This window comes from Styela clava, chromosome 2 (assembly GCF_964204865.1).
Source record: "Styela clava chromosome 2, kaStyClav1.hap1.2, whole genome shotgun sequence".
Taxonomy (NCBI): domain Eukaryota; kingdom Metazoa; phylum Chordata; class Ascidiacea; order Stolidobranchia; family Styelidae; genus Styela; species Styela clava.
The window spans coordinates 26,247,191-26,272,442 of NC_135251.1; the positions used below are offsets into that span (position 1 = coordinate 26,247,191).

Genomic DNA, 25,252 nt, shown 5'->3' on the forward strand with positions numbered 1-25,252 from the left:
ATCATAGCCACTGAAAATATACGCTAATATAACACTTAATTTTGACGTATTTGTTTGTTAGTGAAAACTGTGCATATTCTCGCGTGGCATCAGAAGTCCATAAGTGTTTCGTGTAATGATTGATTCTTTGATTCAGCGGCGCACGAGTGTCGATGTCTGTGTTACCATTGATGACTACATAAGGTAGTTAAGGTATCAATGATCAGACATTCGAATAGTTAACTGCTATTCTAATCTATGACTAATTGTATAAATTTTTATTTTTCTGCTATAAATTAAAAACATATAAATTAATGTATATTTACTTATAAACATGGGAAACTTTATCTGGAATCAACAATGGAATAATATGAATTGCTGGATAATACTGAATGATGTTTACGAATATATTTGTTTATTATATGTAACTATGTTCTATGATTATTATTTTTTCATCATTTATTTATTTTTACAAAACTGTTATGAATCCACAACGTGAACCTTTAAAAAAAAAAAAAAAAATATTCGGTACCGTACTTGAATCCAGAAATTCGAACTTCTTGAATTTACGAGATCTGTAGATTGATATATCTTTGTCTATCTGTACTCTGTAGTGATATTTGTTGCATTTCCTGATTTCAGATTGCTTTTTAGCAAATAATAGACTACTGTACCGTAATACTGTAATAATTGAAAACACAGCAATCAAGAGCTTTATGACATTAAAGACGTTATAACTACTGAACTATCAGACTATTGTACGACACTGTAAATATTCACAGGGTACTGTGTCCTATTTCTTCGAGTTTTTATAATATTGTGGTCATGAATGGCCTCATGGCCAAGTGTCAAGCCATTCATACAAGGTGGAATATCATCTGTTCTTGCTGAGGTTGCCACATTTCCACTTGATCTAACAAAGACAAGACTTCAGATACAGGTTAGCATTTTTTAGAATTGTATCATCTAAATCAGTTGTCTCTAAACTGCATTCCAATTGTGGCCCACATAATGATTTGATACGGCCAGCCAAAATTAAGTGGAATAGTCCAACACTTTATGTTATTACCTTTTCGCATTATAGATACCGTCAATTGTTACATCATTTCGTTTTTATATACTGCTGTACTGGTATATTATATGCATTTGCATGTTTTTTGTATAAAGTCATGCTTGTTATTGCTCAGGTATTCTATCACTGAACTAATATAATTCTGTGATTATGAATTTCATCACATAACAAACTGCGATACTCTTGCAGCATATTTAGTGCCTATTTTCAAAATTTTCTCCGATCCCAACCGGACCGCACCCCTCTCCCGGCCCAGGAATATGCTTTCGATTTTGGTCCTCAGACAATCCACATTATATAAAAAGAATATGTTAGGTTTTGAATGTGTCGTTATTTCTCACCAACACGATAAATATGAAAAATCCCATTTAGTTTATTGGGATAGGTTGGTTCATCGGAGCTGTTTTCTGCAACGTACTCCCTAGTTGACACAGCCATACCTCTGGTAGATTGAACAGAAGTCAGTTTAGGACTCTTGAGGTACGCATACTTCTGTACTTGATATAAATGTATCCTGATATCATGTAAAGACGAGTTGTTATGGAGGTAGTACTTGAGGTGCTTAGTGAATCACTTGTTTTGTAAACATGGAATTGGAAAAATAATAAATATACAGAAAACTGCATATTTTCTTCCAGGGTCAAGTCATTGAGTCAAAACACAAACAAATAAGATACAGAGGTGTTGCTCATGCATTGGGGAAAATTTTACAAGAAGAGGGATTTCTGGCAATGTATTCAGGGTAGGTAACATGTTTGAATCCACTTTATTGTTTTATTTCCCTTCAAATTTTGATAATAATTGATGAATTTTGTGGCATGCGTTTCTAGCTTTATTTTATACGTTTTTTTAAAGTAATCTGCCAGTGTGTTTTTCTCTCAATGATTAAGAACACTATCAGTTTGAATTGAACTGTATCACAACTTTTTTTTCTCTAAGAACATAATTCATATTCATCCAAGCTACTTCTCCATTTTAGATTGGGACCAGCTGCAGCTCGCCAATTAATTTATGGAGGACTGAAGAGGGGACTTTATCGTACTTTTCAGAATTGGAGTGGTGTAAGAGGAGCAAGTATATAAAAGTTTATGTGTTTTTGATGATCGACAATGTTCTTATGGAGTGATTGGCAACCCTAATAAACAGAAAATGGAAAAAAATTAAAAATTCTGTGTAAAATTAAATTCAGAAAATACCTTTTTTCAAGCTTATTGTATGCAATAAAATTGGCCACAAATACATACAATATCCATACTGAATATTAAGTTCTCCTGTAGTATGTGCAACAAGATGGCAGACACCAGAACATAGTATGTGTATCAGGTTAGGGTTAGGGCATAATTTCTGGTACAAATACTACGGGAGTCACTTGGCTAGTCCCCGAACTCGTAATAGAACTAAAATAAGAAAAATTGGAATAAAGTTATGGCCTAACCCTAACTTGGTACACATAATATGTTCAGGTGTCGGCCATCTTGTTGCACATACTACGGGAGCGCCGAATACTGTATATTTCAGTAATCTTAACTGCTCTGTATTGATATTTCAGGAAGTACGATTCTTATGGATTTGGTTCTAGCATCCTCTTCAGGTGCAATATCAGCATTTGTTTGCAACCCTGTTGACATTGTTAAGGTTTGTACTTTTTTACTTATTAAATCATAACCATGGTGTTTTATTTAACATGGTTGTTTCTGACTTATAAAACAAAATCAGTATCAGGTATGTTACCATTTACCAATACCCAAAATATTCTTTTTCCAATACTAACAGGTCAGAATGCAATCACAGGGAATAACATTCACGTCATGCTACAGGCAGTTATTATATGTCGATGGAATAAAAGGTTTATTCAGGGTAAATTGAAATAATATACACTGCTGCTTTGAACCAGGAGAAGATATTATGTTGATTGTGTAACATATACCTATCTAATGAATTTAACATACCTATTTTGTTTTGAATTTTTTTGTGGTATTTCCTTGCTGTTTTAGTAACATTGGGTAGTGGGTACCGGTACTTGGTTGTGGGAACATAAAATTTTTTTGTCAGGTCTTGTTATAAAAACTTGGTAATAAACTTGACCTTCTTTCGCATTTAATCATTTCTTTCTTGACATCGACGCTGTTAAATATCTAGCCATTGTTGGATGTCTCCAATTGATTCTCAAGGAAACAGAGCATGAGCATGTTTCTAGAGAAAAATGTTTTGATTTTTTGGCCATTGACTTTTTTATATTTTTTTTACAGGGTGTTTACCCAAATGTTATGCGGACAGCTGTTCTTGTTGGATTTTCATTTTCTGTTTATGATGAAGTGAAACGATTAATTTTATATGACCTTGGTATAAGAGAAGGATTTTATTCTTATATTTTGTAAGTCAGAAATTTTTGTGTTTTTCTCTAGTATTGCATTTGATTATTACATGTTGATGAATTGGTGAAAAACGAAAATTATGTGATCCGTGAATACACCATATACTTTTTAACACAAAAAATAAAATAATCTTAATTAAACAATGCAGTGATTTCCTAAATTCAAACACTTCGGAATTCTCGTTTCACATAGTTGTTTTTTAAACCGAGATCTGCACTGACAGGCAAATTTGTTTCCATACTCATTTTGTGTTTCATGTTTTATACAGAGCATCATGCATTGCGTCAATCACTGGTTCTTTTGCAGCAAACCCATTTGATGTAATTAAGGTGTGGTTTGAATATTTTTTCAAATAATTTGGAGGGCATGAGAATAAAGAGTAACTTTCTCACTGATCGAGTGTTTTATTCAAATTAGGTACAGGCTTGTAAATTGGATATAAGACACCTGAACAATACAAGGCTCTTTGCCTTTAAAATATATATGACGTCTTCAGAAATTTATGAATGTATTTTTGAAGTTTAGTCATCCAAACTCCACAGGCTATATATGGTAGAAAAAAAAAATTTATTATTACAGTCAAGAATGATGAATCAGAAAATGGATGGGATTCGATATAGAAGCACTTTTGATTGTTTTATAAAGGTAATTTCGATATTGGTGATTGAATCATTTTCTAATCTTTCACCATCAAAATCATTTATTGCCTGGTACCGTTTATTCAAGTCTATGCATACTGGCAAATTCGTGTTTGATTGATTAGCCACTGATAACGTAATTTATAACACAGAGCATATCCATACTTAACTTTTTGATAAATTTTCGTACCTTTGAATGCAATGAAATATATAATAAGTTGATACATCCACAAACACTTCAATTCTCATAGAAATCCAGCATCATATTTATCTTGATGACCGTACATTTGAACCCACATACATTTGAACCCATGTGTATATCCGCGGGTTCAATCTATATCCGGCTGCTAAAACCCATGGGTTAGGGTTAGTATGGGTTCAAATATCCGCAAAACAAAAAAAATTCCATAGGTGCAATATATGCAGGTGCAATTGTCGTGGGTTCAAATGTACGGAAACCGTTTATCTTGCATTTCATTAATAGATGCTATAGGTTGCATTTTGTGACCATAGAAGTCAAACTGTTAACTGCACCCCTATTAGTTCTTATATATTTGGCAGGGGTATCACTGTCATATTATACTTAGCAGCTTGGTTGTAATTTGAGTACTCTTTAACTAATCAAATATTTGGTCATTATAGAGACTGGATAAGTTTGAAGTTTTGTTGTTCAGTTATATTACAAATCCTACGCTTTTGGACTAATGTGTGATTTTTCCAGACTGTGAAATTAGAAGGATCTTCAGCACTTCTAAAGGGGTATGGGACAATGCTATGCAGAACTGTACCCTGGCATACTGTGGTATCCTTTTGAAATAGGCTGTATGAATATGTATATATCTTTTATCTCCATCAAAAAATTCTCAATTTTATATCTCCCAAATACTGGTGAAACTTGTAAGATCGTTACAATTATCACATATTATTTATCCAAGTATTCATTAGGTCAAGTATTTATTTATATTATAAATATTTATGTCATTCAATTATTTGAATTATCAGGTGTTTTTTAATATCCATGGTATGCTGAAACAGTGACACATGTCATTTGAAATTCAATTTTGTTGTCTGAGACAAGTCTACATTACAACAGTAAATTTTGAAAGCTCACAAGCATAACTTCTATTCATTTAATTCACCATACATTGCTTGTGAAATTAAACATAAATCAAAAATTCCTTAACTTGATGATACAAACAGTTTTTTCTTGCCAATGAATACATGTGGAGGTGACCTAAACTCTTCATGTTGTGTGGTGTGTTCCAGGAAATGTGAAGAAAACTACCAATATCTTTTTATCACTGAGTCATATCTGGCAATAAACTCATGATACAAGCAATAACATGACACTCATTGAAACTTTACCTGAACCAATTATGAATACTTTAAGTCCTATGTTTTGAAGTTTTTGATGTACAGTATTTAAATTTTGATTTCTAACATTTGATACCTTTATCGGCTTCATAAATAAACTAGGCATAAATTGATCTACCAGGTTATTAAATTCAGATCAAGTATAGATATAAAAATATTTTTAAGTTATATCTTATATCGACATATACACCATCATCAGCTTGCCATTTTAAATCATATTTTTCAATATTTTCAAACCATTGGTAAACTTAAATTGGACAGTAGTTGTGTGTCTTCTAAATTGTGATCTTTCATTGGAAGTTTGTGACATAGTGATCATCAGTGCTAATTTTACTTGGCACTAGTTCAAAATGATCTGTATGCAATCATTTTATGTATTTTGAACTAATTATATTGCATTCATACTTGCTTTTATCTGATTTTTCATGGGAGAGTGGACATTCGCAATAATTTTCTTGGAAGTCGACCAAAATATGTGGTCAACAATAGTGTTAGCGAATCATTTCAATGGATAACATAACCCATATATCCTCGAGTTCTGTGGAATATTCTAATTTTTTTTTACAACATCGTACTATTGGATATTCACACAATTTTAATAAAACAGGACTTTGAGAGACTAAAAATGGCAAAAAATACATCAAATGAATATAGTATTCCTATCGTTAAGTGAAAGTTGATAACTGCTGACATTAATTTTTATTTAATAGGACTTAATGAGTTAATGGGTCAATTTTGACTTAATGGGTCAATTTTCTGGCCTTTCTTTTGCATTTCCAATACATGATCAATTTTGTTTGTTTATATTGTGTGTTATACCGAAGAAAATTTTGTTAGGCTGGAAAGTTACCATGTCTGATGGAATTCCATGCCAAAAGGTTATGTGAAATATTGTTGCGCAAACATGGTATTAAGGTTTCAAGCATAAACACAATAAGTTGTAGTGAAAATCCCCTTGTGAACTGTTGTATAGAGGCAGATATCGCTTCAAAATAGATGAGAGAGGGAGAGAATTTATTGCTTTCGTCAAATCAGAGAAACAGAGTTTTCGGTGTGATTTGTGAATGTAAATGCCCTTTTACGCCAATATAACAATTGATATTAAAAAGGTAAAATTTCTTGAGAGAGAATTGTCTTTTTAAAACTTGTGCGTGGTTTTGCAGGTGTAGACATATCGTGACAAAATATTGGTGCATGTGTATTCAATGCAGCGTTTCTCAGACTGTGAGTCGCAAGAGATTTTCAGGTGTGCCGCGGAGATTTAGAAAATAGATGTTGGTACTACACGTAGCCATGCATGCAACGACCAAGCTTGTGAGACTTATTATTGTGTTTGCCTTATCATTTTAATAAGTGTGATTGTCACGTTATATTGAATATGCAAATCCTAGTAATATTATTGTATTTGCCTTATCATTTCACGTTATAATTGCATTGTTATGTCATATGACATAATGTATTTGTAAAAAACAAGCCGTCCACCTTCCACCATAATGACTTGCGCGCTTAGTTGGGCTAATAGAAAAGCAAGTTTGGACGAGTTTTGGCTATCTGCTTATAACTTCTATTCAATCATCGGTGCAAAATCCATCAAAATAATCTTGCCATTTAAATCTCCATGGCACTGTTCGCACGGATTTTCTGTTATGACTGTAAATAAAAGCAAAAAAAGACATCGACGGAACCTCGTTTCTCATATAGGGAAAGATGGGAACCTATCTGCGTGTCCACACTCCCGTGTTATTGGACACACGTTAACAGAGTGTAACTCCGATCTGAACTCCTCAGAAGTCAATAAGCACATGTAATGCCAAATGTTCGTATATTGTAAAGTTGCACAATCGAATTGATCCAAATAACAGATAATATACTTGAACCTGATGGAATAATATGTTTTCAAATTGTGTAAGGCCAGCTAATAATGATTCCTGATTGAATAATATGCCGTGTAAGTATGTACAAAATTCTACATCGAAGTTGCTGATGGCCAACTAATTGAGCGACACAGGAAAGCCAATTTGAGTGGGAATACCTCCGGTTGAAGCGTAAATATATACTACTAGGTTGAAGGCAATTTCTTTTGCGGTGAAATCTACAGATTTTCTCGAAATCTCCGATAACACCCAGAACTAAGCCATTATATTTAAACAACCTATGCTGTGTGTGTTCGCATTGGCTTAGGTCAGCTAGAAAAGAATGTAGTTAACGTGTCATGTGTTGGAGTAGGAGGGACCCTTGTAGCCAATTAGTTGTTATGTAATTACAAAACTACACCAAATTGGCCCAATTCGTGAGAAACTCATGAAAACCAAAATTAATTATTCCCGTTATAGCAATTATCAATTTCTCAAAATCCAATTTCAAGATTTAATAGCCTTTCGGTGCCATCCCATGTAAAAATAAAATTTATTTCCAGTAATATTCCAATAACGTAAATTCGAAATATCTTGTTAAAACCAAATTATCCACTTGAGAACAATTTTTTACATCTCATAATTGGAGTAAGTACGTGACCAGGAACACGGTGACTTGGCAATAACAAGTTAATTGCTAGTAATGAACTTCAAGGAAACACTTTTAATAATGTTTGATTATAGTGAACCGAAAGCTAACCAGAAACCGGAATGACGCGTGATTCTTTAATCGTTAATGTAAAAATCTGTTTCATCATTCTATTTTAATTGCTTGGTAGAAAGCTATATATTCAGCAACGTGTTTTGTTTTAATCAGACTAGATTTGATCAAATTGTGTGTACATTGTATTTCTGTATATATTGTCGGAATTGCAATAAACTCATAAAGACATACTCCTGGTACCGAATACATATATTGCAATTGTATATTTACAAATACAAAGAACAGTTCCAAGTCATGACTGATAAGTCACATAAAATCAAAGTTTCACTGCAAGCCCGAGTTCGTTAATTACTTGTCCATCGTTATCCTTTTTTTTTCTCTCCTAACGATTGGTCGCTTTTATGCTGGTTTTGGTATCCTTAGGGCATGACGCGTTATCGTCATCGTACCTTACAGGACGTCTAATTGTTACGTATTTTATGACTGAGAGATTGCTTCTAATTTTAAGATTAGTATGACTTTAAGTCTAAACACGTAACTTAACCAAAAGCAGCGAAATTACCCAATATCCTATAAGGTGTTTTCAAACGGCTCCTTACTACAGCCGAAGGCTATCGACAGATAGACAGTTCGAGTTAACGAACGCAAGACAAAACTATTGTCAGTCAATGCTGGGGTTATAACACATAAACCAGACCAATCTACAAACAATCTATGTGTAGTGATAACCAATCACTATATTTGGAGATCCCGACCTTTGGACTGCCTTCTTGACGCAGATCAATCACGGAGCCAGCCTACGGAGAGGAACTCGATAAGATAAGTTTCACGTTTTAATTTACATCCTATAAGTCGCAACTAAGGGTGCCTATTGCTAATCATACAATTCTCTATCTTCCAACAGGCCTATCGCAAAAACTCGAGGAACCGTACAACAAAACATGATGTGAGGCATTCAATTACTACAACTGGATTGCCGGTGAGAAGTAAAGTTCATAGATTACCACAGATGAAATATACAGCTGCCAAAGAACAATTTTCCAAACTCTTGAAACAAGGTATTATCTCACCATCTACAAGTGAGTGGGGTAGCCCTATTACGGTTGTTTTGAAGAAAAATGGAGACATTCATAAAACTGACTCATACAGGATTTGTGGAAATTATAAAAACCTTAATATACAAACAAAAAAGGACACATACCCAATACCAAACATCCAGTCCTTCACTAATGAAATCCATGGATCGGAAATTTTTACGAAGGTTGACTTGCGATCAGCTTATCATCAAGTTCCGATGAAATCCGAAGACATGGACAAAACAACGGTAGTTACACCTTTTGGTGCATTTCGATATCACGTGACTCCATATGGCACTAAAAATTCAGGTTCAACATTTCAAAGACTCATCGACATGGTAATCCGCAATATTCCAAATGTTTTGCCTATGGCGATGATATTTTGGTATTTTCCAAATCACCGGAAGAACACGAAGAGCAAAAAATGGGTTGAGTGATTTTGCATTATTAAACCACCCAGACCCAGAAGCAGAAATATCTCTTGCGGTGGACGCTTCAGGAAATTCGATTGGAAGTGTATTACAACAAAAGAGAAATAATCAATGGGAACCATTAGGATTTTTCTCAAAATCGTTAAACCCAGCCCAACGGAAATATTCTACTTTTGATCGGGAACTACTGGCTGCTTATCTGAGTGTCAAACATTTTCGATATGATTTGGAAGAACGTTCGTTTTTCACCCTCTCTGACCATAAACCATTGACGCATGTCCTACACAAAAGTGCTGAAAGATCATCTCTACGACAAGTTCGTCATCTCGATTTTATAAGTCAATACACAAATGACATGAGATATATTGCTGGAAGCAGTAATGTGGTAGCCGATGCTTTGTCTAGAGCGACAATTGCCGCATTCTCACACTTGCCTACAACTCTAACCTTGTCTGACATCGCTTTGGAACAACATATGGATCCGGACATTCAAAACCTGTACAATGAACCTAAAAGCATGGAATTACGATTTGTGAAACTTAGTGACGATTTACATCTACTATGCGATTCAAAACTATCAACACTACGCCCAGTTATTCCGAAGAAATTTCGAAAACGTATATTCGATACGAATCATCAATTAAGTCACCCTGGAATTCGAGCAACTCAAGATCTTATTCAAGCAAGATACATTTGGCCAAACATGGACATTGACATCAGGAAAATGTGCCGAGCGTGTATTCCATGCCAATCATGTAAAATTCAAAGGCACACGATCTCACCTTTGCAAACTATCGTAACTCCAGACGAAAGATTCTACCATATCAATATTGACATTGCTGGACCTTTACCACCATCTAACGGATATAATTATATACTTCTCATTGTGGACAAATTTTCGAGATTCCTATCAAAGACATAACATCTGAAACGGTAGTTAAAAAAATTTTTCTGTTCTGGATTTCTAAATATGGCGTACCTGCAATCATCACCAGTGACCGTGGAGGTTGCTTTCAAAGTGTTCTATGGCAAGAAGCAATGCAATTTCTCGGTTCTCAACACATTTCAACTACTAGCTATCACCCAGCCTCAAACGCAGCTGTTGAAAGACAAATACGACAATTAAAAGCATCTCTGATGACTCACTGCCGGAATACTGCAGATTGGTATCAAAACTTGGGTTTAGTTCTACTTGGCATGTGAACTGCCATTAAACAGGACTTAGGATACAGTAGCGCCGAACTACTTTATGGAACACCATTGAAATTGCCTGGAGAATTTTTCTCGACCAACCAACCGGGTATCAACACCAACCCTCAGGCGTTTATGAAACGCTTGAGCAATTTCATCAATAAGTTGAAACCAATTCAACCGAGAACACCTCAAAATAGAAAGACATTCTTATCACCAGAATTGAATACTTGCAGTCACATATTTCTACGTGTTGACGCAGTTAGAAGACCACTGATACCACCTTATCAAGGACCTTTTCGTGTTATACAAAAATACGACAAGTTTTTTAAGATTGATTTTAAAGGCAAACCTACCACTGTTTCTATTGATAGAGTTAGGCCGGCTCATGAAGAAATTTTCACTCCCGATACTCAGGACATTTCTAATTCAAATACCCCAACTACTGAATCTGACGTACTAATACGCAGATATAACGTACCAATATCAACCGATATTGACGCCCCTTTACTTATTACGCAGAACGAGGAAACTAATAGCAATCAACAAGGTTCAGGATCAATACAATCAAGGACTCGACACGGAAGGACAACTAGACCGCCACAGAGAGACGATTATGTTTACTATTAAGTGCCTCGCAATCTGTATGTATCTTTTTGTTTATTCGTCTAGTCTGCCATTTAAATCTGCTTTACCAACTCCAACAGTTACAGTGAACCTATGCCACCCCAATAGACCCAAAGCTGAATACTTTATTCAGAAGCCCAATAATTGTACTAAGGAGACACCCCAAACCATTAAGCAATGCTCTGTTACGGTACATGAATTATCTTCTAGCTATACAAATATTACTTTATATGTATGTCAGAAGTCTGCTACTAAATGGTCTAGTCATTATTTTTTCTTTGGTGCACATTCGAGTAAACTGACGTCTACCATGATAGAACCACCCACCCCTTTATATTGTAAAGATTGGGTACACACGTTAAAAGCTGATAATATTGGAGATTTAGAACCCACTTCCCCAGATACTTGGTCCACTCAAAACAAGGCAAAAGTTACTTATAGTTGGCCATCCTCTAGACACGGACAAGTGATCAATGCTCATTTGTCTCGTATTCAAATTTCGTATGATCCTTTTCATGGGGTAATGTTAGGTGCTTTCCCTTCAATTTCCACCTGCAACATATTAACTGGGTCATGCACGTTAGGAAGTCAAACTTTAATTTGGAAACACCACCCTTTAATTGATTGCCCTCAATACCAAACAACTGTTACTGAACTCATTTTACATTATAATTCTTCTAATCAGATTTACCGCTTGGATTTTCCAAAACTTGGGCAATCAATCCATAACTGGGGTTCATGTGGCAAGTCAGTTAAAAGATGTTTTAAGTCTGATACTTTTTGTACCAGTAATGGTTCGTTATTCGAAACGCAACAATGCATTGCACTTGATGGTTCATCCCTTTTTACTCTTAAATATCCCGCCTTTAATTACGATTATACTGTAAAGAATTTTTCAGAATCTTCTCCTCTAATTGGGTTTATTCAAGAAAGCACTGATAGGGTTTCCGAGGTAATAAACAAATTGACAGCAGATATTAATTATTTGGAATGCCAAATTGAAAGCATTCTAACCACTAATATTAAACTCATGTCTAAACAATACCCCGGTAAGATCCTAAGTCAGTTACTAGGTGGGAACAGAGCAGCTATCACCGTGGGTGATATATTGACCGAAATTGAATGCCAACGTATTAACGTTACCGTTCTCAGGAACCTCTTTTTACAGGGTAAATATGCTACCCGACCTTTAGTGCACTTTATTAATAATAGCAATGAAACGATCATTGCACAAATATTCCCTGATTCTAACGCTTATGTGGGTATTCATTTTTTTGAAAATTATACGCCTGGTCGTATATCTACGTTTCAAATTGACGGTCGGTTCTATAACTACGTCAATTATACTTTAAATCATGCGGATATGCATGTAAAATTTCTGAGACCCACATTCAAGCCTTTTGTCGACAATTTTAATCCTATCGATTACAATGAAGCATATAACGAATTACCAAGGGGACACCAGGGTTATGATGATATTAATAATATGTTATTATCAATCAGCCACATTAACCTTATTCGAGAACGAATATTAAGTGAGCAAACCTTACCTGATGCAGATAGCACATCAGACACTGATACTGATGCTATCTCACATGAAGTGCAAGACACTTTTGTTCATGCCCTCTCCTTCATTAAGACGTCAATTTTATCAGGTATTTATATGCTCTTATTCCATTTATCTCTCATTTGGGCCACTATTTGGACCGTTTGTTTTATCAAGAAACTTTGCCCAAAACTGAGAGATGAAGGACTTCCTAGAATACAACGGCTTCGGCAATACTTGGCTGCTCGCAGGGAACAAGTGAACCCTGTTGAACCACCTCAACCTCTTGTGCAAAACAATAGACAAGATCAGGGGGGTCAAATCTATCAATCTAGACCAAATCCCAATAATAGATCCAATTCGAACTTATACCCTAGTCTGGCAGACTAGTCGAATAGCAATGCTCATATTGTACATATATATTATACTTTAACATGATTTCTTTCTAACATGTGTTTTACGAAGAATTAAATACTTTGTGCATTTACATCAATACCTATAACAATAATATACCTCGTGTATAACTATCTCAGGAATAACTATATTTAATCTACCTTTATACAGCTTAAAATTTATTTTTTATTTTTAGTTGAATTTCATGAAAACAGCACGTCATTTCCGCTTTCTCAGCCCAAATTGCATCCTTAGAATTCTCCGAACTCCTGCGGGGGAGTTATGTAGCCAATTAGTTGTTATGTAACTACAAAACTACACCAAATTGGCCCAATTCGTGAGAAACTCATGAAAACCAAAATTAATTATTCCCGTTATAGCAATTATCAATTTCTCAAAATCCAATTTCAAGATTTAATAGCCTTTCGGTGCCATCCCATGTAAAAATAAAATTTATTTCCAGTAATATTCCAATAACGTAAATTCGAAATATCTTGTTAAAACCAAATTATCCACTTGAGAACAATTTTTTACATCTCATAATTGGAGTAAGTACGTGACCAGGAACACGGTGACTTGGCAATAACAAGTTAATTGCTAGTAATGAACTTCAAGGAAACACTTTTAATAATGTTTGATTATAGTGAACCGAAAGCTAACCAGAAACCGGAATGACGCGTGATTCTTTAATCGTTAATGTAAAAATCTGTTTCATTATTCTATTTTAATTGCTTGGTAGAAAGCTATATATTCAGCAACGTGTTTTGTTTTAATCAGACTAGATTTGATCAAATTGTGTGTACATTGTATTTCTGTATATATTGTCGGAATTGCAATAAACTCATAAGGTGTTTTCAAACGGCTCCTTACTACAGCCGAAGGCTATCGACAGATAGACAGTTCGAGTTAACGAACGCAAGACAAAACTATTGTCAGTCAATGCTGGGGTTATAACACATAAACCAGACCAGGGGTCGGGAACCCGTGGCTCGCGAGCCATATATGGCTCTTTTTGTGATAGCATATGTCTCCCAGAAAAATTTAGTATTCTAAGGCTAAGCTTACTATTGTTACAAGATTTCAAACTCTTTTATAGCCAAATTTGCCAATACGTGTGAGAACGCGCACCCAGCGCATGTCTATGCTATCTAAGAGAATTACCAGACAGGCATTGTGACTAGGGTTGCCACTTCCTGGATACATTTTTTTTTTCGAATCGAATCTCAAATCAAAAATTTTCGAATCGAATCTTTCCGAATCTGATTCCATTAAGATTTTATTTTTTATTACATGCGTATGTTTGCTCAAAGTCACAAAAAAGCTCAAATCTATAAAAGAAAAATTTGAAAATGGAATACGCTATATAGCAAGGATGATAAGGGGTTTTCAGTGAATAAGCCACACTTATTTCCATCCGGATAAAGTAGATGTAGGTCATAGATATCAGCAATAAACGCATTGATGAAAAAATTGCTGTTGCAACTTATCTGTGAGTCTTACAATACTGAGTTAATATTGTGTTATACTGTATCAGGATTGAGGCCATTTGATGGAATTCATATGGGAAAATAAGCAGGGAACCGTTGTACTGTTTTGTCATAACACAGTAACAGCACTGCTTTCCCTAGTCCCACACCAGTATATGTGACTGTGGTATTTCAATTCTTGTTATATTGAATTAAGGCGGCCCCTATTAACGATTCTTCATCTTCAAAATTTTAGTACAATATTTTATATTTATGCTAGCAGCATAGAGCAATAAGACAAAAACATTCTAATTGCATCCGAATTTATATTAATGGGAAATGCTTGCAAGAATATGATTGAAGACGATAAAATTAACCACAATTAAATTACCGACTACGATTGCGAGAAAAAATTTCCATAAATATTAGAGACAATATTATTTGTGGCTACAGCGTTATTATTGGCTAACTCGGGCTTCATTATTATCGTGGACTACGTTTAATTTCGTAATTCATAAACTCCAAATGTGCATAATGCACGCCGCGCTGACGAGCGATAATTGGTCGACGCTTTATCTCGATCAAACATGGTCTCTGGGCCTACAGTAAGACGACATTCGCACAATATGCTTGGTCTGGTATGAAATCTGGCACGTGTTGATGGAAAACAGTGCTCAAGTTGCCATTCCTCAAGTATTATTTACTCCCACCTTTCCGTTATGACATTTGCTAGAAATAATCCGAAATGTTTTATTCCCGCTTGTATCGCGCTAACAAAATTAAAAGTAAATACTACTTTTTTTGTTACAGCTGAAAAAAGACGTGAATGTACTATTACATTATGTCCCCCTGATTTCGTTTATCGCCACTCGAGTGGAAGCCTGACAAACGCAAACAAAATAAATAAATATTTTAGGATGAGAAAAATGATTGTCAATTAACATTGCCGGCCGATGAACTCATTTAGTAATAGTTCTGTTCAAATGTACGCGAAATATTCTACTCAGAACAAAGTTTAAATTAAATTTCAATCAAAATTAAATAGTACTAGACGTCTGTAGCTGATTCTTTATCCAATCATGCCAGGGCGTACAATAACTTAGTCGCAGCGCAGGTGTGCTGTTGACAATGTTCATCAAAATTTTCACGAATTTTTAGGTATACGATCTATTTAAATTCGCCCGTAATAGAAACTTAAGTTATTTAGTGGAAAACTGAACTCGCGGTTTGGTGGAAATTACGCCACAAAATCATGTCGAGTGATACGTAAAAGAGTGTGTTGTGCCGAACTTGAAACAAATGACGTTAAATAAGTAAAAAAGCCAATCACGAAAAATTCGTTTTCATTTATTTCCGTCCCGTAATTTAGTGTTATTTGGACTGCCACACAAACGCATTCGGCAGTTTTAACGCCGCCGAAAACAACGATTAACAAATGTTCAATGTTTTTTTTTCGGTCCCGTAATTTGGTGTTATTTGGAGTGCCGCATAATCGCATTCGGCAGATTTAAAGCCGCCGAAAACAACGATTTAACAAACGTTCAATGTTATTTTGTCGGTAAATCGCTCTCTGTTTCCGAATCGCGTCAATCTGATTCGAATCGACTCGGAAAAGATGCGATTCGAATCGATCCGATTCGTGAATCCAAAAGTGGCATCCCTGATTGTGACAATACCAGGGGGTTCTGAAACATATTTTGTGACATTACAAAGCGATCAGACTCAGAGTCGCGGAGCAATATAATAAATCTTTTCGTCCGTTTGTATGTACTAGTTACAACAATATTTGTCATATTCAGATCTGAATAGCAAAGCTAGTTTTAAAAATACTACGGAGATGCCTAAACGAAAGAAGGGTGATAAGTGATAACGATAAGTATCTTAGATTCCAACTTGTGCTGAATGTGAGCAGCTGTTCAAGGCCCGCAGCGAAGTCACCTTAAATGTATATTGACATTTGAATTTTGAATGAAAATTTCAGGCCTGATTAAGTGAAGAAATGCTATATGGCTCGCACGGAAATATAGTTGAAAATATGTACCTTTTATGGCTCTCTTGACCAAAAAGGTTCCCGACCCCTGAACCAGACCAATCTACAAACAATCTATGTGTAGTGATAACCAATCACTATACCCTTTCCGCGGGCCACGAGCATTTGTGTTCGACTTGGTTTTCCAATGATGCTGCTATAGATGATGATGGGTCGACTTGAGAGAATAAAATACATGTTCGTTCGTTCGCCAGACAATAGATCGTATAATGCTGCTGCTTGGTTTTAAAAAATCGGCTTGCGTATATATATCATATGCTCGGCAAAATTGATTTGGTATAATATCAAAGTTATTTTCTGCGTAGCTTGCTTAGTATAGTCGCTGTCGGTGAACATATTCGAAAATCCAGTAATAATATGAAGTTGTCCTGGTAATTTTGAATTTTTCTGAAGCGGATTGATTTGCTGAAGTCCGTATCTCCTGATCCGGTTGACACACGGATCATTTCGTAGTATATAATGGCTCGGGTTCCAAATAGCGACTGTCAGAACAGCGACTAAAATACTACTACTACTACATAATTTTCTTTTTTTTTACTACTACTACTACATTCTACTACTAATTAGGATATGATTTACATATTTATCCCGGGGGAGAGGAAAGCCGATTAGACGGCTTATCCATATGGCGAACCACGGCCTCTCGTCCGGTTACCATTCCAAGTCGGGTATGGGATTAGTTATATTGTTTGTTTTCGGAAGCATGGAGCTGGTGGTGGAGGAAGCCGTAACCGACCAGCGGTTACGTGAACCACCCAACGACGGCGAGGAGTCCAGCAATCCTCTCGCACATGACCATCCCTGCATGGGATTCGAACATGCGAACCCATGCAGAGTAATTAGGAGGTGCGGTGGCGAGCGTATTCCTAACGCTTAGCCCGTTGAGCCACACCGCCGCGCCGATTAGATTAGATTTGTTACATCTTTTTCCAACCCAAGTGTCAGAGCTATTTTTCTTTCCGAAATTAATGAAGGTAATTATTAAATAATTAAACCATCCATTACCGGTAAATCCAAAAGTATGATATGGTGTTCCGCAAACAATTTATGCTATATAAAAAATGTTTCGCGGATTCAAACCGGCTGTAAACCACTGAAGTAATCAACCCTTTTACTCTGGTGACCGCATTCAAGCGTGTATAGGTTAAAGGTTGGCCAATGAGCGAAGGCTCCAGTCGTATTTGAAAAAGCTTCAGCTAATGCCCAATGCTGGAATTTGTTTTGGTTTGTATTTTTTGTTAAGTAATTTCCCCTTCCATCCTTCTCATTGAGCAGTAGAATTTGTTATTTGTGTTAAAATGACTGAAAACGCTGGGATTCGATTTTCATTTTGTTTTTTAATCAAGTCTGCTAGTGTCCTTGGGAAAAAAGAATCCGATTTACCGAAGTTAAAATTTTTTTACCGCAGTTGATTGATTGAAATTGATAGTGTCTATGGGCAGTGGCAAACATTATAAAACTATTAATACCAGAATACCGGTATGGCATATCTGCATATGGTGTGGCAAGAAATTTTTATTTATTTTTTACTACCAGTACCGGTATGTAATTTATCATGTTCTCACTTTATAACTTCTCTATGGCTGTGTGTGTAAAATATTTCATTTATTTTAGGTTAGTGTACCGGTACCGCTTCTTCTTGCTGTCTTGGCCAAACCTTCCATCTTATATCAGTATATATTGGTATGTTTTAAACCTTATCTAAGGTTTTGTTTGCTCTCCGGATTTCATAATCAGTTTTTATTTATTTGTTTTTACCAATCATCTTATTGTTATGCTGATTATGGAGTCGAAATAAGCTTATACTTATAGTGTTAAAATAGTAAAACCATACAGTACGGCACACTATACAGATCAAGTGACATTGTCTCTTTTCAGAGAAACCCATTTTATTGATGATTAGACACCCCTGCTTTGGGAGATGTCTGGACATTGTTGTTCCTCAATATCGGTAAATATACAGTATCATGAAGTTGCGCGAAATACCACAAAAAAGCGCAATCTAATAACGTCCTCATTGAATTCCTTGGGGAAAAAAAGAATCCGATTTATCGAAGGTAAAAAAATTTTACTGTGGCATTCGAGAGTTTTTAGCAAAAAACGGCAATTTTGGTCACGTGACAGCCGCGATTAATTCAGATTACACGCGATATGTAGCATCTGAAGTGGTGCCAGACGCCCCTCGTTTGTGAGACACATGAAGTGTTTGTTTTATTGAACCAAATGGAGGGAAATTCTTGGAATTTGGATAGTGTGCTGTACTGCCATAAGATTCGATTCAGTATTAATCTTGCAGTCTTGTTGCCAAGGTACTGTACCATAGTCTACAGGTACCGACTGACACAGTTCAGCAGTTACTGCACCGGTTTTGCAAATTGCTCGTTCTGTCAGTCTGTTGTTTTTCAATTCAAACAACTATCTTATCGACAGTACCTAGGGCTGGGAATGGTTAACCAATTTCAGATGGTTAACGGTTACGATTTATTTTAACCTTTAACTGACATCTCGGGTACAAATCATCTTTATACCGTACAATTTCTTCAAATATGATTACGTAATCGCAAATTTATTTCTTGTGGCATTTAATTCAAAAGAATATCACTAACTTCGTGGGTAAGGACTCAATAAATGTGGAAAATAGGGGGAGTACCAAGATTGCTGATTATGGAAATTTGACAATGATGAATTCAGAATCAGTTTTCGGTCGATTTACGATTTCATTGCAAAATCGGATATTCAATGTCATACAACAAGTGCGCAGTTGATGCTGTCTTTCCTTAATATATATCTCGAAGTAGAATTTGCACATCGAACACTGAAATATTGTCACATAAATTACGTTTGACGACGGAATCGGGCTTTCTAAAATACTTCCACATGTCCGAACCACATCGTCTATCTATTGCAGCAGATCAGTCATGAAACTATCTTGATTCGTGAATAATTTTGAGGGATACCGGGATAAAAACACGCGAAATTGCTTTGTGACTTAACAAGCTGAAATTATAGATTAATTTTACCCGGTTAACGCCAACGGTTAAAGTGTTCTCCCTGAAATTCCCAGCCCTAACGGTACCGTACCATAGATTGTAAAAATATTTTCAATCTAATAACAGAACAAATATAATTGGCCTACTGCATTAGAGAAAACGTAATACAGAGATATGGGAAGCTCAGAAAGTCGTTGTTGCACAGAAACTCCCCAAAAAACCAACAAATATGAGAAGAAGTCCGGAGCAGATTTTTCACTTGCATCTGATTCTCTCATGCAGCAGACGAGAGTGTTGCAAGATGACCCTCGGTCACCATCTTTTGATGTGGATAGAACTCCAATAGAAGTTCCAGTCACTTCTGCAAACAAAGGATGCTTGAGAAATAGGCATGCAGTATCAAATTCACAGAATAATCAGATAACGGACATTGCGCCTCAAGCTGCAGACTGCAGAACACCGTTATCAACTAAACACTGCAGCAAAGCACCAGAAAAATTCTCATACACATCTCTTGTGAATCCGAATCACCCAGCGATCTTGGATCCTAGGTATCTTAATTGGCATTTTATCTTTTTTATGTTAAATAAGCAAGTTTTGCACTTTTGATTCATTTGCAAATTAACTTTTATTTAATAGGTCACCTTCACAAGGTATTGTAAGAACTCCACTATTCCAACAAGATGCATTCAATGAAGAAAATATTCCAGAAAACAAGAGTTCGACTCTCATTTGTGATACACCAAAGAAGCTCGAGGGGCTCCATAACGTAGGCTATACCTCAGATTCTGAAGCTGATCCACGATCTCCAACACAAGAACTTGTTAGAACTCCTGTAGCCAAAATGGATAAGCCAGAATATCAAACTGATGTAGTGACTTCCAGAAATCTTCACGATCCTAGATCACCCACAACAGATGTTTCAAGGACACCATTGGGAGCATTGTTTTCAGGTTGGTTTATTTTGTTTGATAGGATATTTGTCTTAGACTTGGTTGTCAACTATTTTGCATCTTGTTAATTAAAGGCCATCGGGAATTACGTCGAACAGTCTTGATGACGAATGCTCTTATGGCAAAACCATTGCATAAAAAGGTTACAGTCGTGGAAAAACCTTCATCACAAGTTGATACAACATCTAAACCAGAAGAAAATGTTAACACTGACCAAGGTAAATAGAGGAACATAATTTAGGTATTCCGTATTGATGCCTGACTTATGTATCAAAGTTACTTTTCTTATGTAGTGTTTTCTATCTTTACTGTGTACAAGATGACTGATGCAAGTGAGCTCTAAAGTCCTGCCATGAATATACTGTGTTTTTATGTATATGATGTAAGTTTTAAAATTATTTCGAGGTGTAAATCTCACATAAGCATTTCCAAAGTGTTTAGTTTAGATACATTCAATTTAGTTTTTAGTACTGGCATTTCCTTTGCAGAAGCGTCTGAAATTGATGATGAAATTCCAGCCATTCTTTGTTGTGATTTCGACCTATTGAATGATTCTTGTTCATCAAGTATGGTTGCCAGTATTGGAAGTGAAGTTGATTGCATTTCGTTTGATGAAAGTAGTGAAGCCTCACTAACAGGAGATGATCTGGATGATGATAACATAGTTGAATCTTTGCTTCAAAATATGATTAATATTAATGTTGAACCTGACAATCATTGTCTTGTAAATGATCATGAGTTTGTTTCTGCATCAACTAGTGTTGTTTCGGAAAAATATGAGTGCTGCAATCATGGCGCGGGTGAACCGAATACAAGGTCAGTCAATGAAGAACAGGCCAGTGAAGAAATACCATTGCTCAATCAGGACTCTGAAAAATCTTGTTCCATTGCAATGGAAGCAGCAATGATAGTAAAACAACATGACAACACATCTAATAGTATTGTTGATAAACCACAAGTAGAAAATAAGGATGGAGACTCTCTGCAATCTACTAAGACAAATACACAGGCAATCAATGAAGTCAGCAGATCAATGTTGAATGAGGACAAAAATGTATCTACTACTAATGGTCCAACCACAGAAGCAGATGGAAGTACATATGAACAAGTCAATAATGTGCCTAATTATGCAGAACCAACCATGGAACCAGTAGTATCTGATCTAGTCTCCATGGCCATTAAAGAAGGCGACCATGATTCAAAGGCAGCCAAAAATGCAACCATTGACTTCCAGTTTGCACATAATGAATATTCATCAACTAGTGAAACACTCGATAAGAAAATGTCTGACTGTATAAAGGGTATTGATGTGAATGATGATGAGTCTTCTTCTAACAAAGTTTATGAAAAACCTGCATCTGTTACGATTGGGTCAGAGAACCTTGTTGATAATATGAAGGATACAGATTGCAATGAATCTGGAATCTCCAAAACTCAGCCACTTGAATCTGAAATTCCTCTTTGTAATGTTGAAGAAAACCAAACTGAAAAACTTTTGTGCCTTCTACCAGAAATGGTAGAAAGTAAACCGCAGGTTTCTCAAGTCACGTCGGTGAATGAACACAAAGTTAATTCCAAAAATTTAACTATTGATAGTGGTAAGTGCGTTTGTGTTATTACAATAATACTATTTCTTGGCATTTGCCAGTTATCTGTTCACTTTGTGGTCCTTCTGTTCTTTATTCAGGATGAACACAATTTTAATTTTGAAATTCTAAAAATTAATGGTTCTTAGTCCCAAACACCAGATTAATTTAATTAATTTTTTTATTCAGAATCTGTCACTGGTGCTGAAGAGGAATCAGTTTCAACAATTGGGAAAGTTTCAATTGATATGGAAGTGACCGACTCAATCACTGACCACAAAGAAGATAACATCACATTTGACAATCTGGAAATGGCAGAACAGAATGAAAAACCTATCGAAATTCAAAATGATTCTGAACAAAAAAGTTCAGATTCCAATAGATTCGCCACCAAACAGAAAATCACAGCGGAGTGTTGTTTGTCTCATACTAGCACTTCAGAAGTATCGGAGAAGTCGAAAGAGAAGGAAAATGCTTCCGAAGATAAAACAGTTATTAGTGAGTTCTATGTACTAAATCATTTTGTTATGCTCATTCTATAGTTTTTAAAGCGGGAGTCATAATGATGGAGACGCATTCTTAAAAGTCTATTGAAGTTTGCGATGATATTACTTTATGGAATACTTATTTTATCACAAATTTTACTACTTGGGTTTCTTGAAATACCATTAGTAAATTGACTCGAAGCAGTAAAACTGGCCACTTTTTACCTTGTAAAATTTGTAAATATATTTATTTCTAGAAGAGAAGAAGCCTAGAAAATTAAGACAGCCATCCAAGATCACAAGCAGTCGAAGATCTGCCAGAGCTGAGTCTGAGGACACACCTTCCCACATCACGCTCAGTTTTAGCACAAAAATGCGACAATTAAAGGCCAGATCATTGTCAACTGATGAATCAACTCGTCAAACTGCATTGATATATAATGCTTCGGGACGAGAAAACAATCAAAGGTATTATATTATAGATACAGTCAAAATGGGAATTCAAAAATTTACTTTGTCATTGAGAAGCCATCAGGACGTCTGAATCATTAGATAAACCACAGCTTGTCATCTTGTTATTTTTACCGTTCCACAATGTATACATAATAACAGCACTCCAGAAGTATGTGTACCAATATGGAAGTAACTAATTTTGTTCACCTGTCTTACATCAAGTTGTGTAAAGGGTCTGAAACCTATGGACAGGGGTAATATTTACTTGGCTAACACAGACAGTCCCGAACTTATAATAGAACTAAAATAAGGAAAATCTGAATAAAATTATGGCATAACCCTACCCTGGTATACATACTATGGGATTACATAAATAACAAACCTGTTCAGAAGATTGAACATGGTTGATGAAAAAAATTACCAATTGGATTCAATCCTATCAACCAATGGGGTCAAACACTGTGAAAAGCCCAACATATCATATTTTTATTTCACATAGATTCTAAGCTTGTCTTTTAATCAATTGTATACCGATGAACTTGTTATTATTCGATCGACGTGATTAGGTATTCATTGAAGCAAATTTTTTTCTGTATTACAGGATATTGAGGCAAATGTCAAACTCATCCCAGAAAACAGAAAGCAAACTATATACACAATCACAAGTACGATCGCCACTTGCAGTACTTACTAATGAAATGAATTCCATGAAAACAGAAGGAAAATCTCAAGTGAGCAACTCCATAGAATCAAATCTTTATCTAATCTTCTGTTTGCCATCTGCTCCAAGCAATATTTCTCTGCCCAAAAATATGCTTGGTTAGTGTCACTTCTCAGCTTAGCATTTTATTTATCAGATTGGTTAATGATGGATCAAAATTTTACCTGTTTGATGCAACGCTTGATGAGGCACCAATGTCTCTGTTCAGTTTGACACACATTCAAAATTCATTCATTCCATATTTACGGCGGTCTATCAAATTCACAAAATTTGAGTTCTGGTAAACATGTTATTTTCATTTTTTTAGTTTGGGTACAGTCCTGCGAAGATGCATACAACTACCTCGAATAGCAGGCTTCCAAGATACCAGGGTACACCACCCATACAAGGAAATAGGTCTCTTTCTGTTTCTTTCAGTGGAAGGTCATCAGCAAAGAAATTACATTCTCCAGACAGATCAAGAAGTAATCAAAGGTCTTTTAGCTATGGAAAAGAAAATTGATCAGATTTTTTGTAAACTAACACTTTTCTGCTGGTGATTTAATAAGGTGCTAACATTGGAAAACCACAAATTTATTTGTATCTATATTTCTGCCATATTGATGCATGCTTACAGACTTATCATTGTAAATTAGAAAACCCTCTGCCCTCTCATGCCCCTATAGATTTTGTTTATACTGGACATCTTCAATAGAGGCTCGTTATATATATATATATAAATTTGCAGCATAAGGCTATGTTTATTGTGGAAAGATGTATATACCCTGATTGCCTTTACCATGTACATACTATAGAATGTGGGTTATTTTTTCGTTTAACACTGCCTGTTATCATTTTGCTGAAGATATGAACAAAACAAATTTTTGTTTGCTGCCTTTTCTCTCAAATAATAACCTTTGGTTAATTAAGCTGTCTAGTATTCAATAGAAATGTTGTATAGTTCTTGTTATTTTTTAGGGTGTGTAGTTTGAAATGACAATCAAATGTTCTAAATGCTAGTAAATATGAAGGTAGAAGTTTTGGAATGAGGCAATTCGAATCATTGACCATCAAGTAGTTAGTCTAGCTAAGAGTTGTGGCAAGCTCCAATGTTCGAGTACAGCACTCCTGAGATACCAATGCTTCCATGCGTAACATTATGTCAAAAAAACCGACAGAGCAAGGTTAAATATAAGTCACATTGGCGCTGTGACAAAAAAATTTCCATTTCACGTTAAGCAACGTTATTTAGATATTAAAGCATTGGAATTTATTTATTCGACTTGATAT

The 25,252-nt window shown here is 35.5% G+C and overlaps 2 protein-coding genes across 3 annotated transcripts; both read left to right on the forward strand.

Moving 5' to 3' along the window:
* Positions 1-600: 600 nt before the first annotated feature.
* Positions 601-6,242, forward strand: LOC120336816 (brain mitochondrial carrier protein 1-like). Its single transcript, XM_039404592.2, has 10 exons — positions 601-919; positions 1,690-1,793; positions 2,031-2,125; positions 2,601-2,686; positions 2,825-2,908; positions 3,301-3,425; positions 3,695-3,755; positions 4,006-4,071; positions 4,786-4,866; positions 5,265-6,242. Exons 1-10 carry the CDS (start codon positions 809-811, stop codon positions 5,295-5,297), a joined length of 846 nt encoding a protein of 281 aa, XP_039260526.1. The 5' UTR covers positions 601-808; the 3' UTR covers positions 5,298-6,242.
* A 13,669-nt stretch (positions 6,243-19,911) lies between these two features.
* LOC120336234 (uncharacterized) lies at positions 19,912-24,858 on the forward strand. 2 transcript variants are annotated; one of them, XM_039403861.2, is made up of 8 exons: positions 19,912-20,336; positions 20,425-20,738; positions 20,813-20,956; positions 21,227-22,336; positions 22,514-22,822; positions 23,067-23,277; positions 23,864-23,993; positions 24,291-24,858. In XM_039403861.2, the coding sequence occupies exons 1-8, from the start codon at positions 19,960-19,962 to the stop codon at positions 24,483-24,485; spliced, it is 2,790 nt and encodes a 929-aa protein (XP_039259795.2). In that variant the 5' UTR covers positions 19,912-19,959; the 3' UTR covers positions 24,486-24,858. The 2 variants fall into 2 exon arrangements, with proteins under 2 accessions (XP_039259795.2, XP_039259796.2); XM_039403862.2 differs by having other exon boundaries at positions 23,070-23,277.
* Positions 24,859-25,252: the final 394 nt, after the last annotated feature.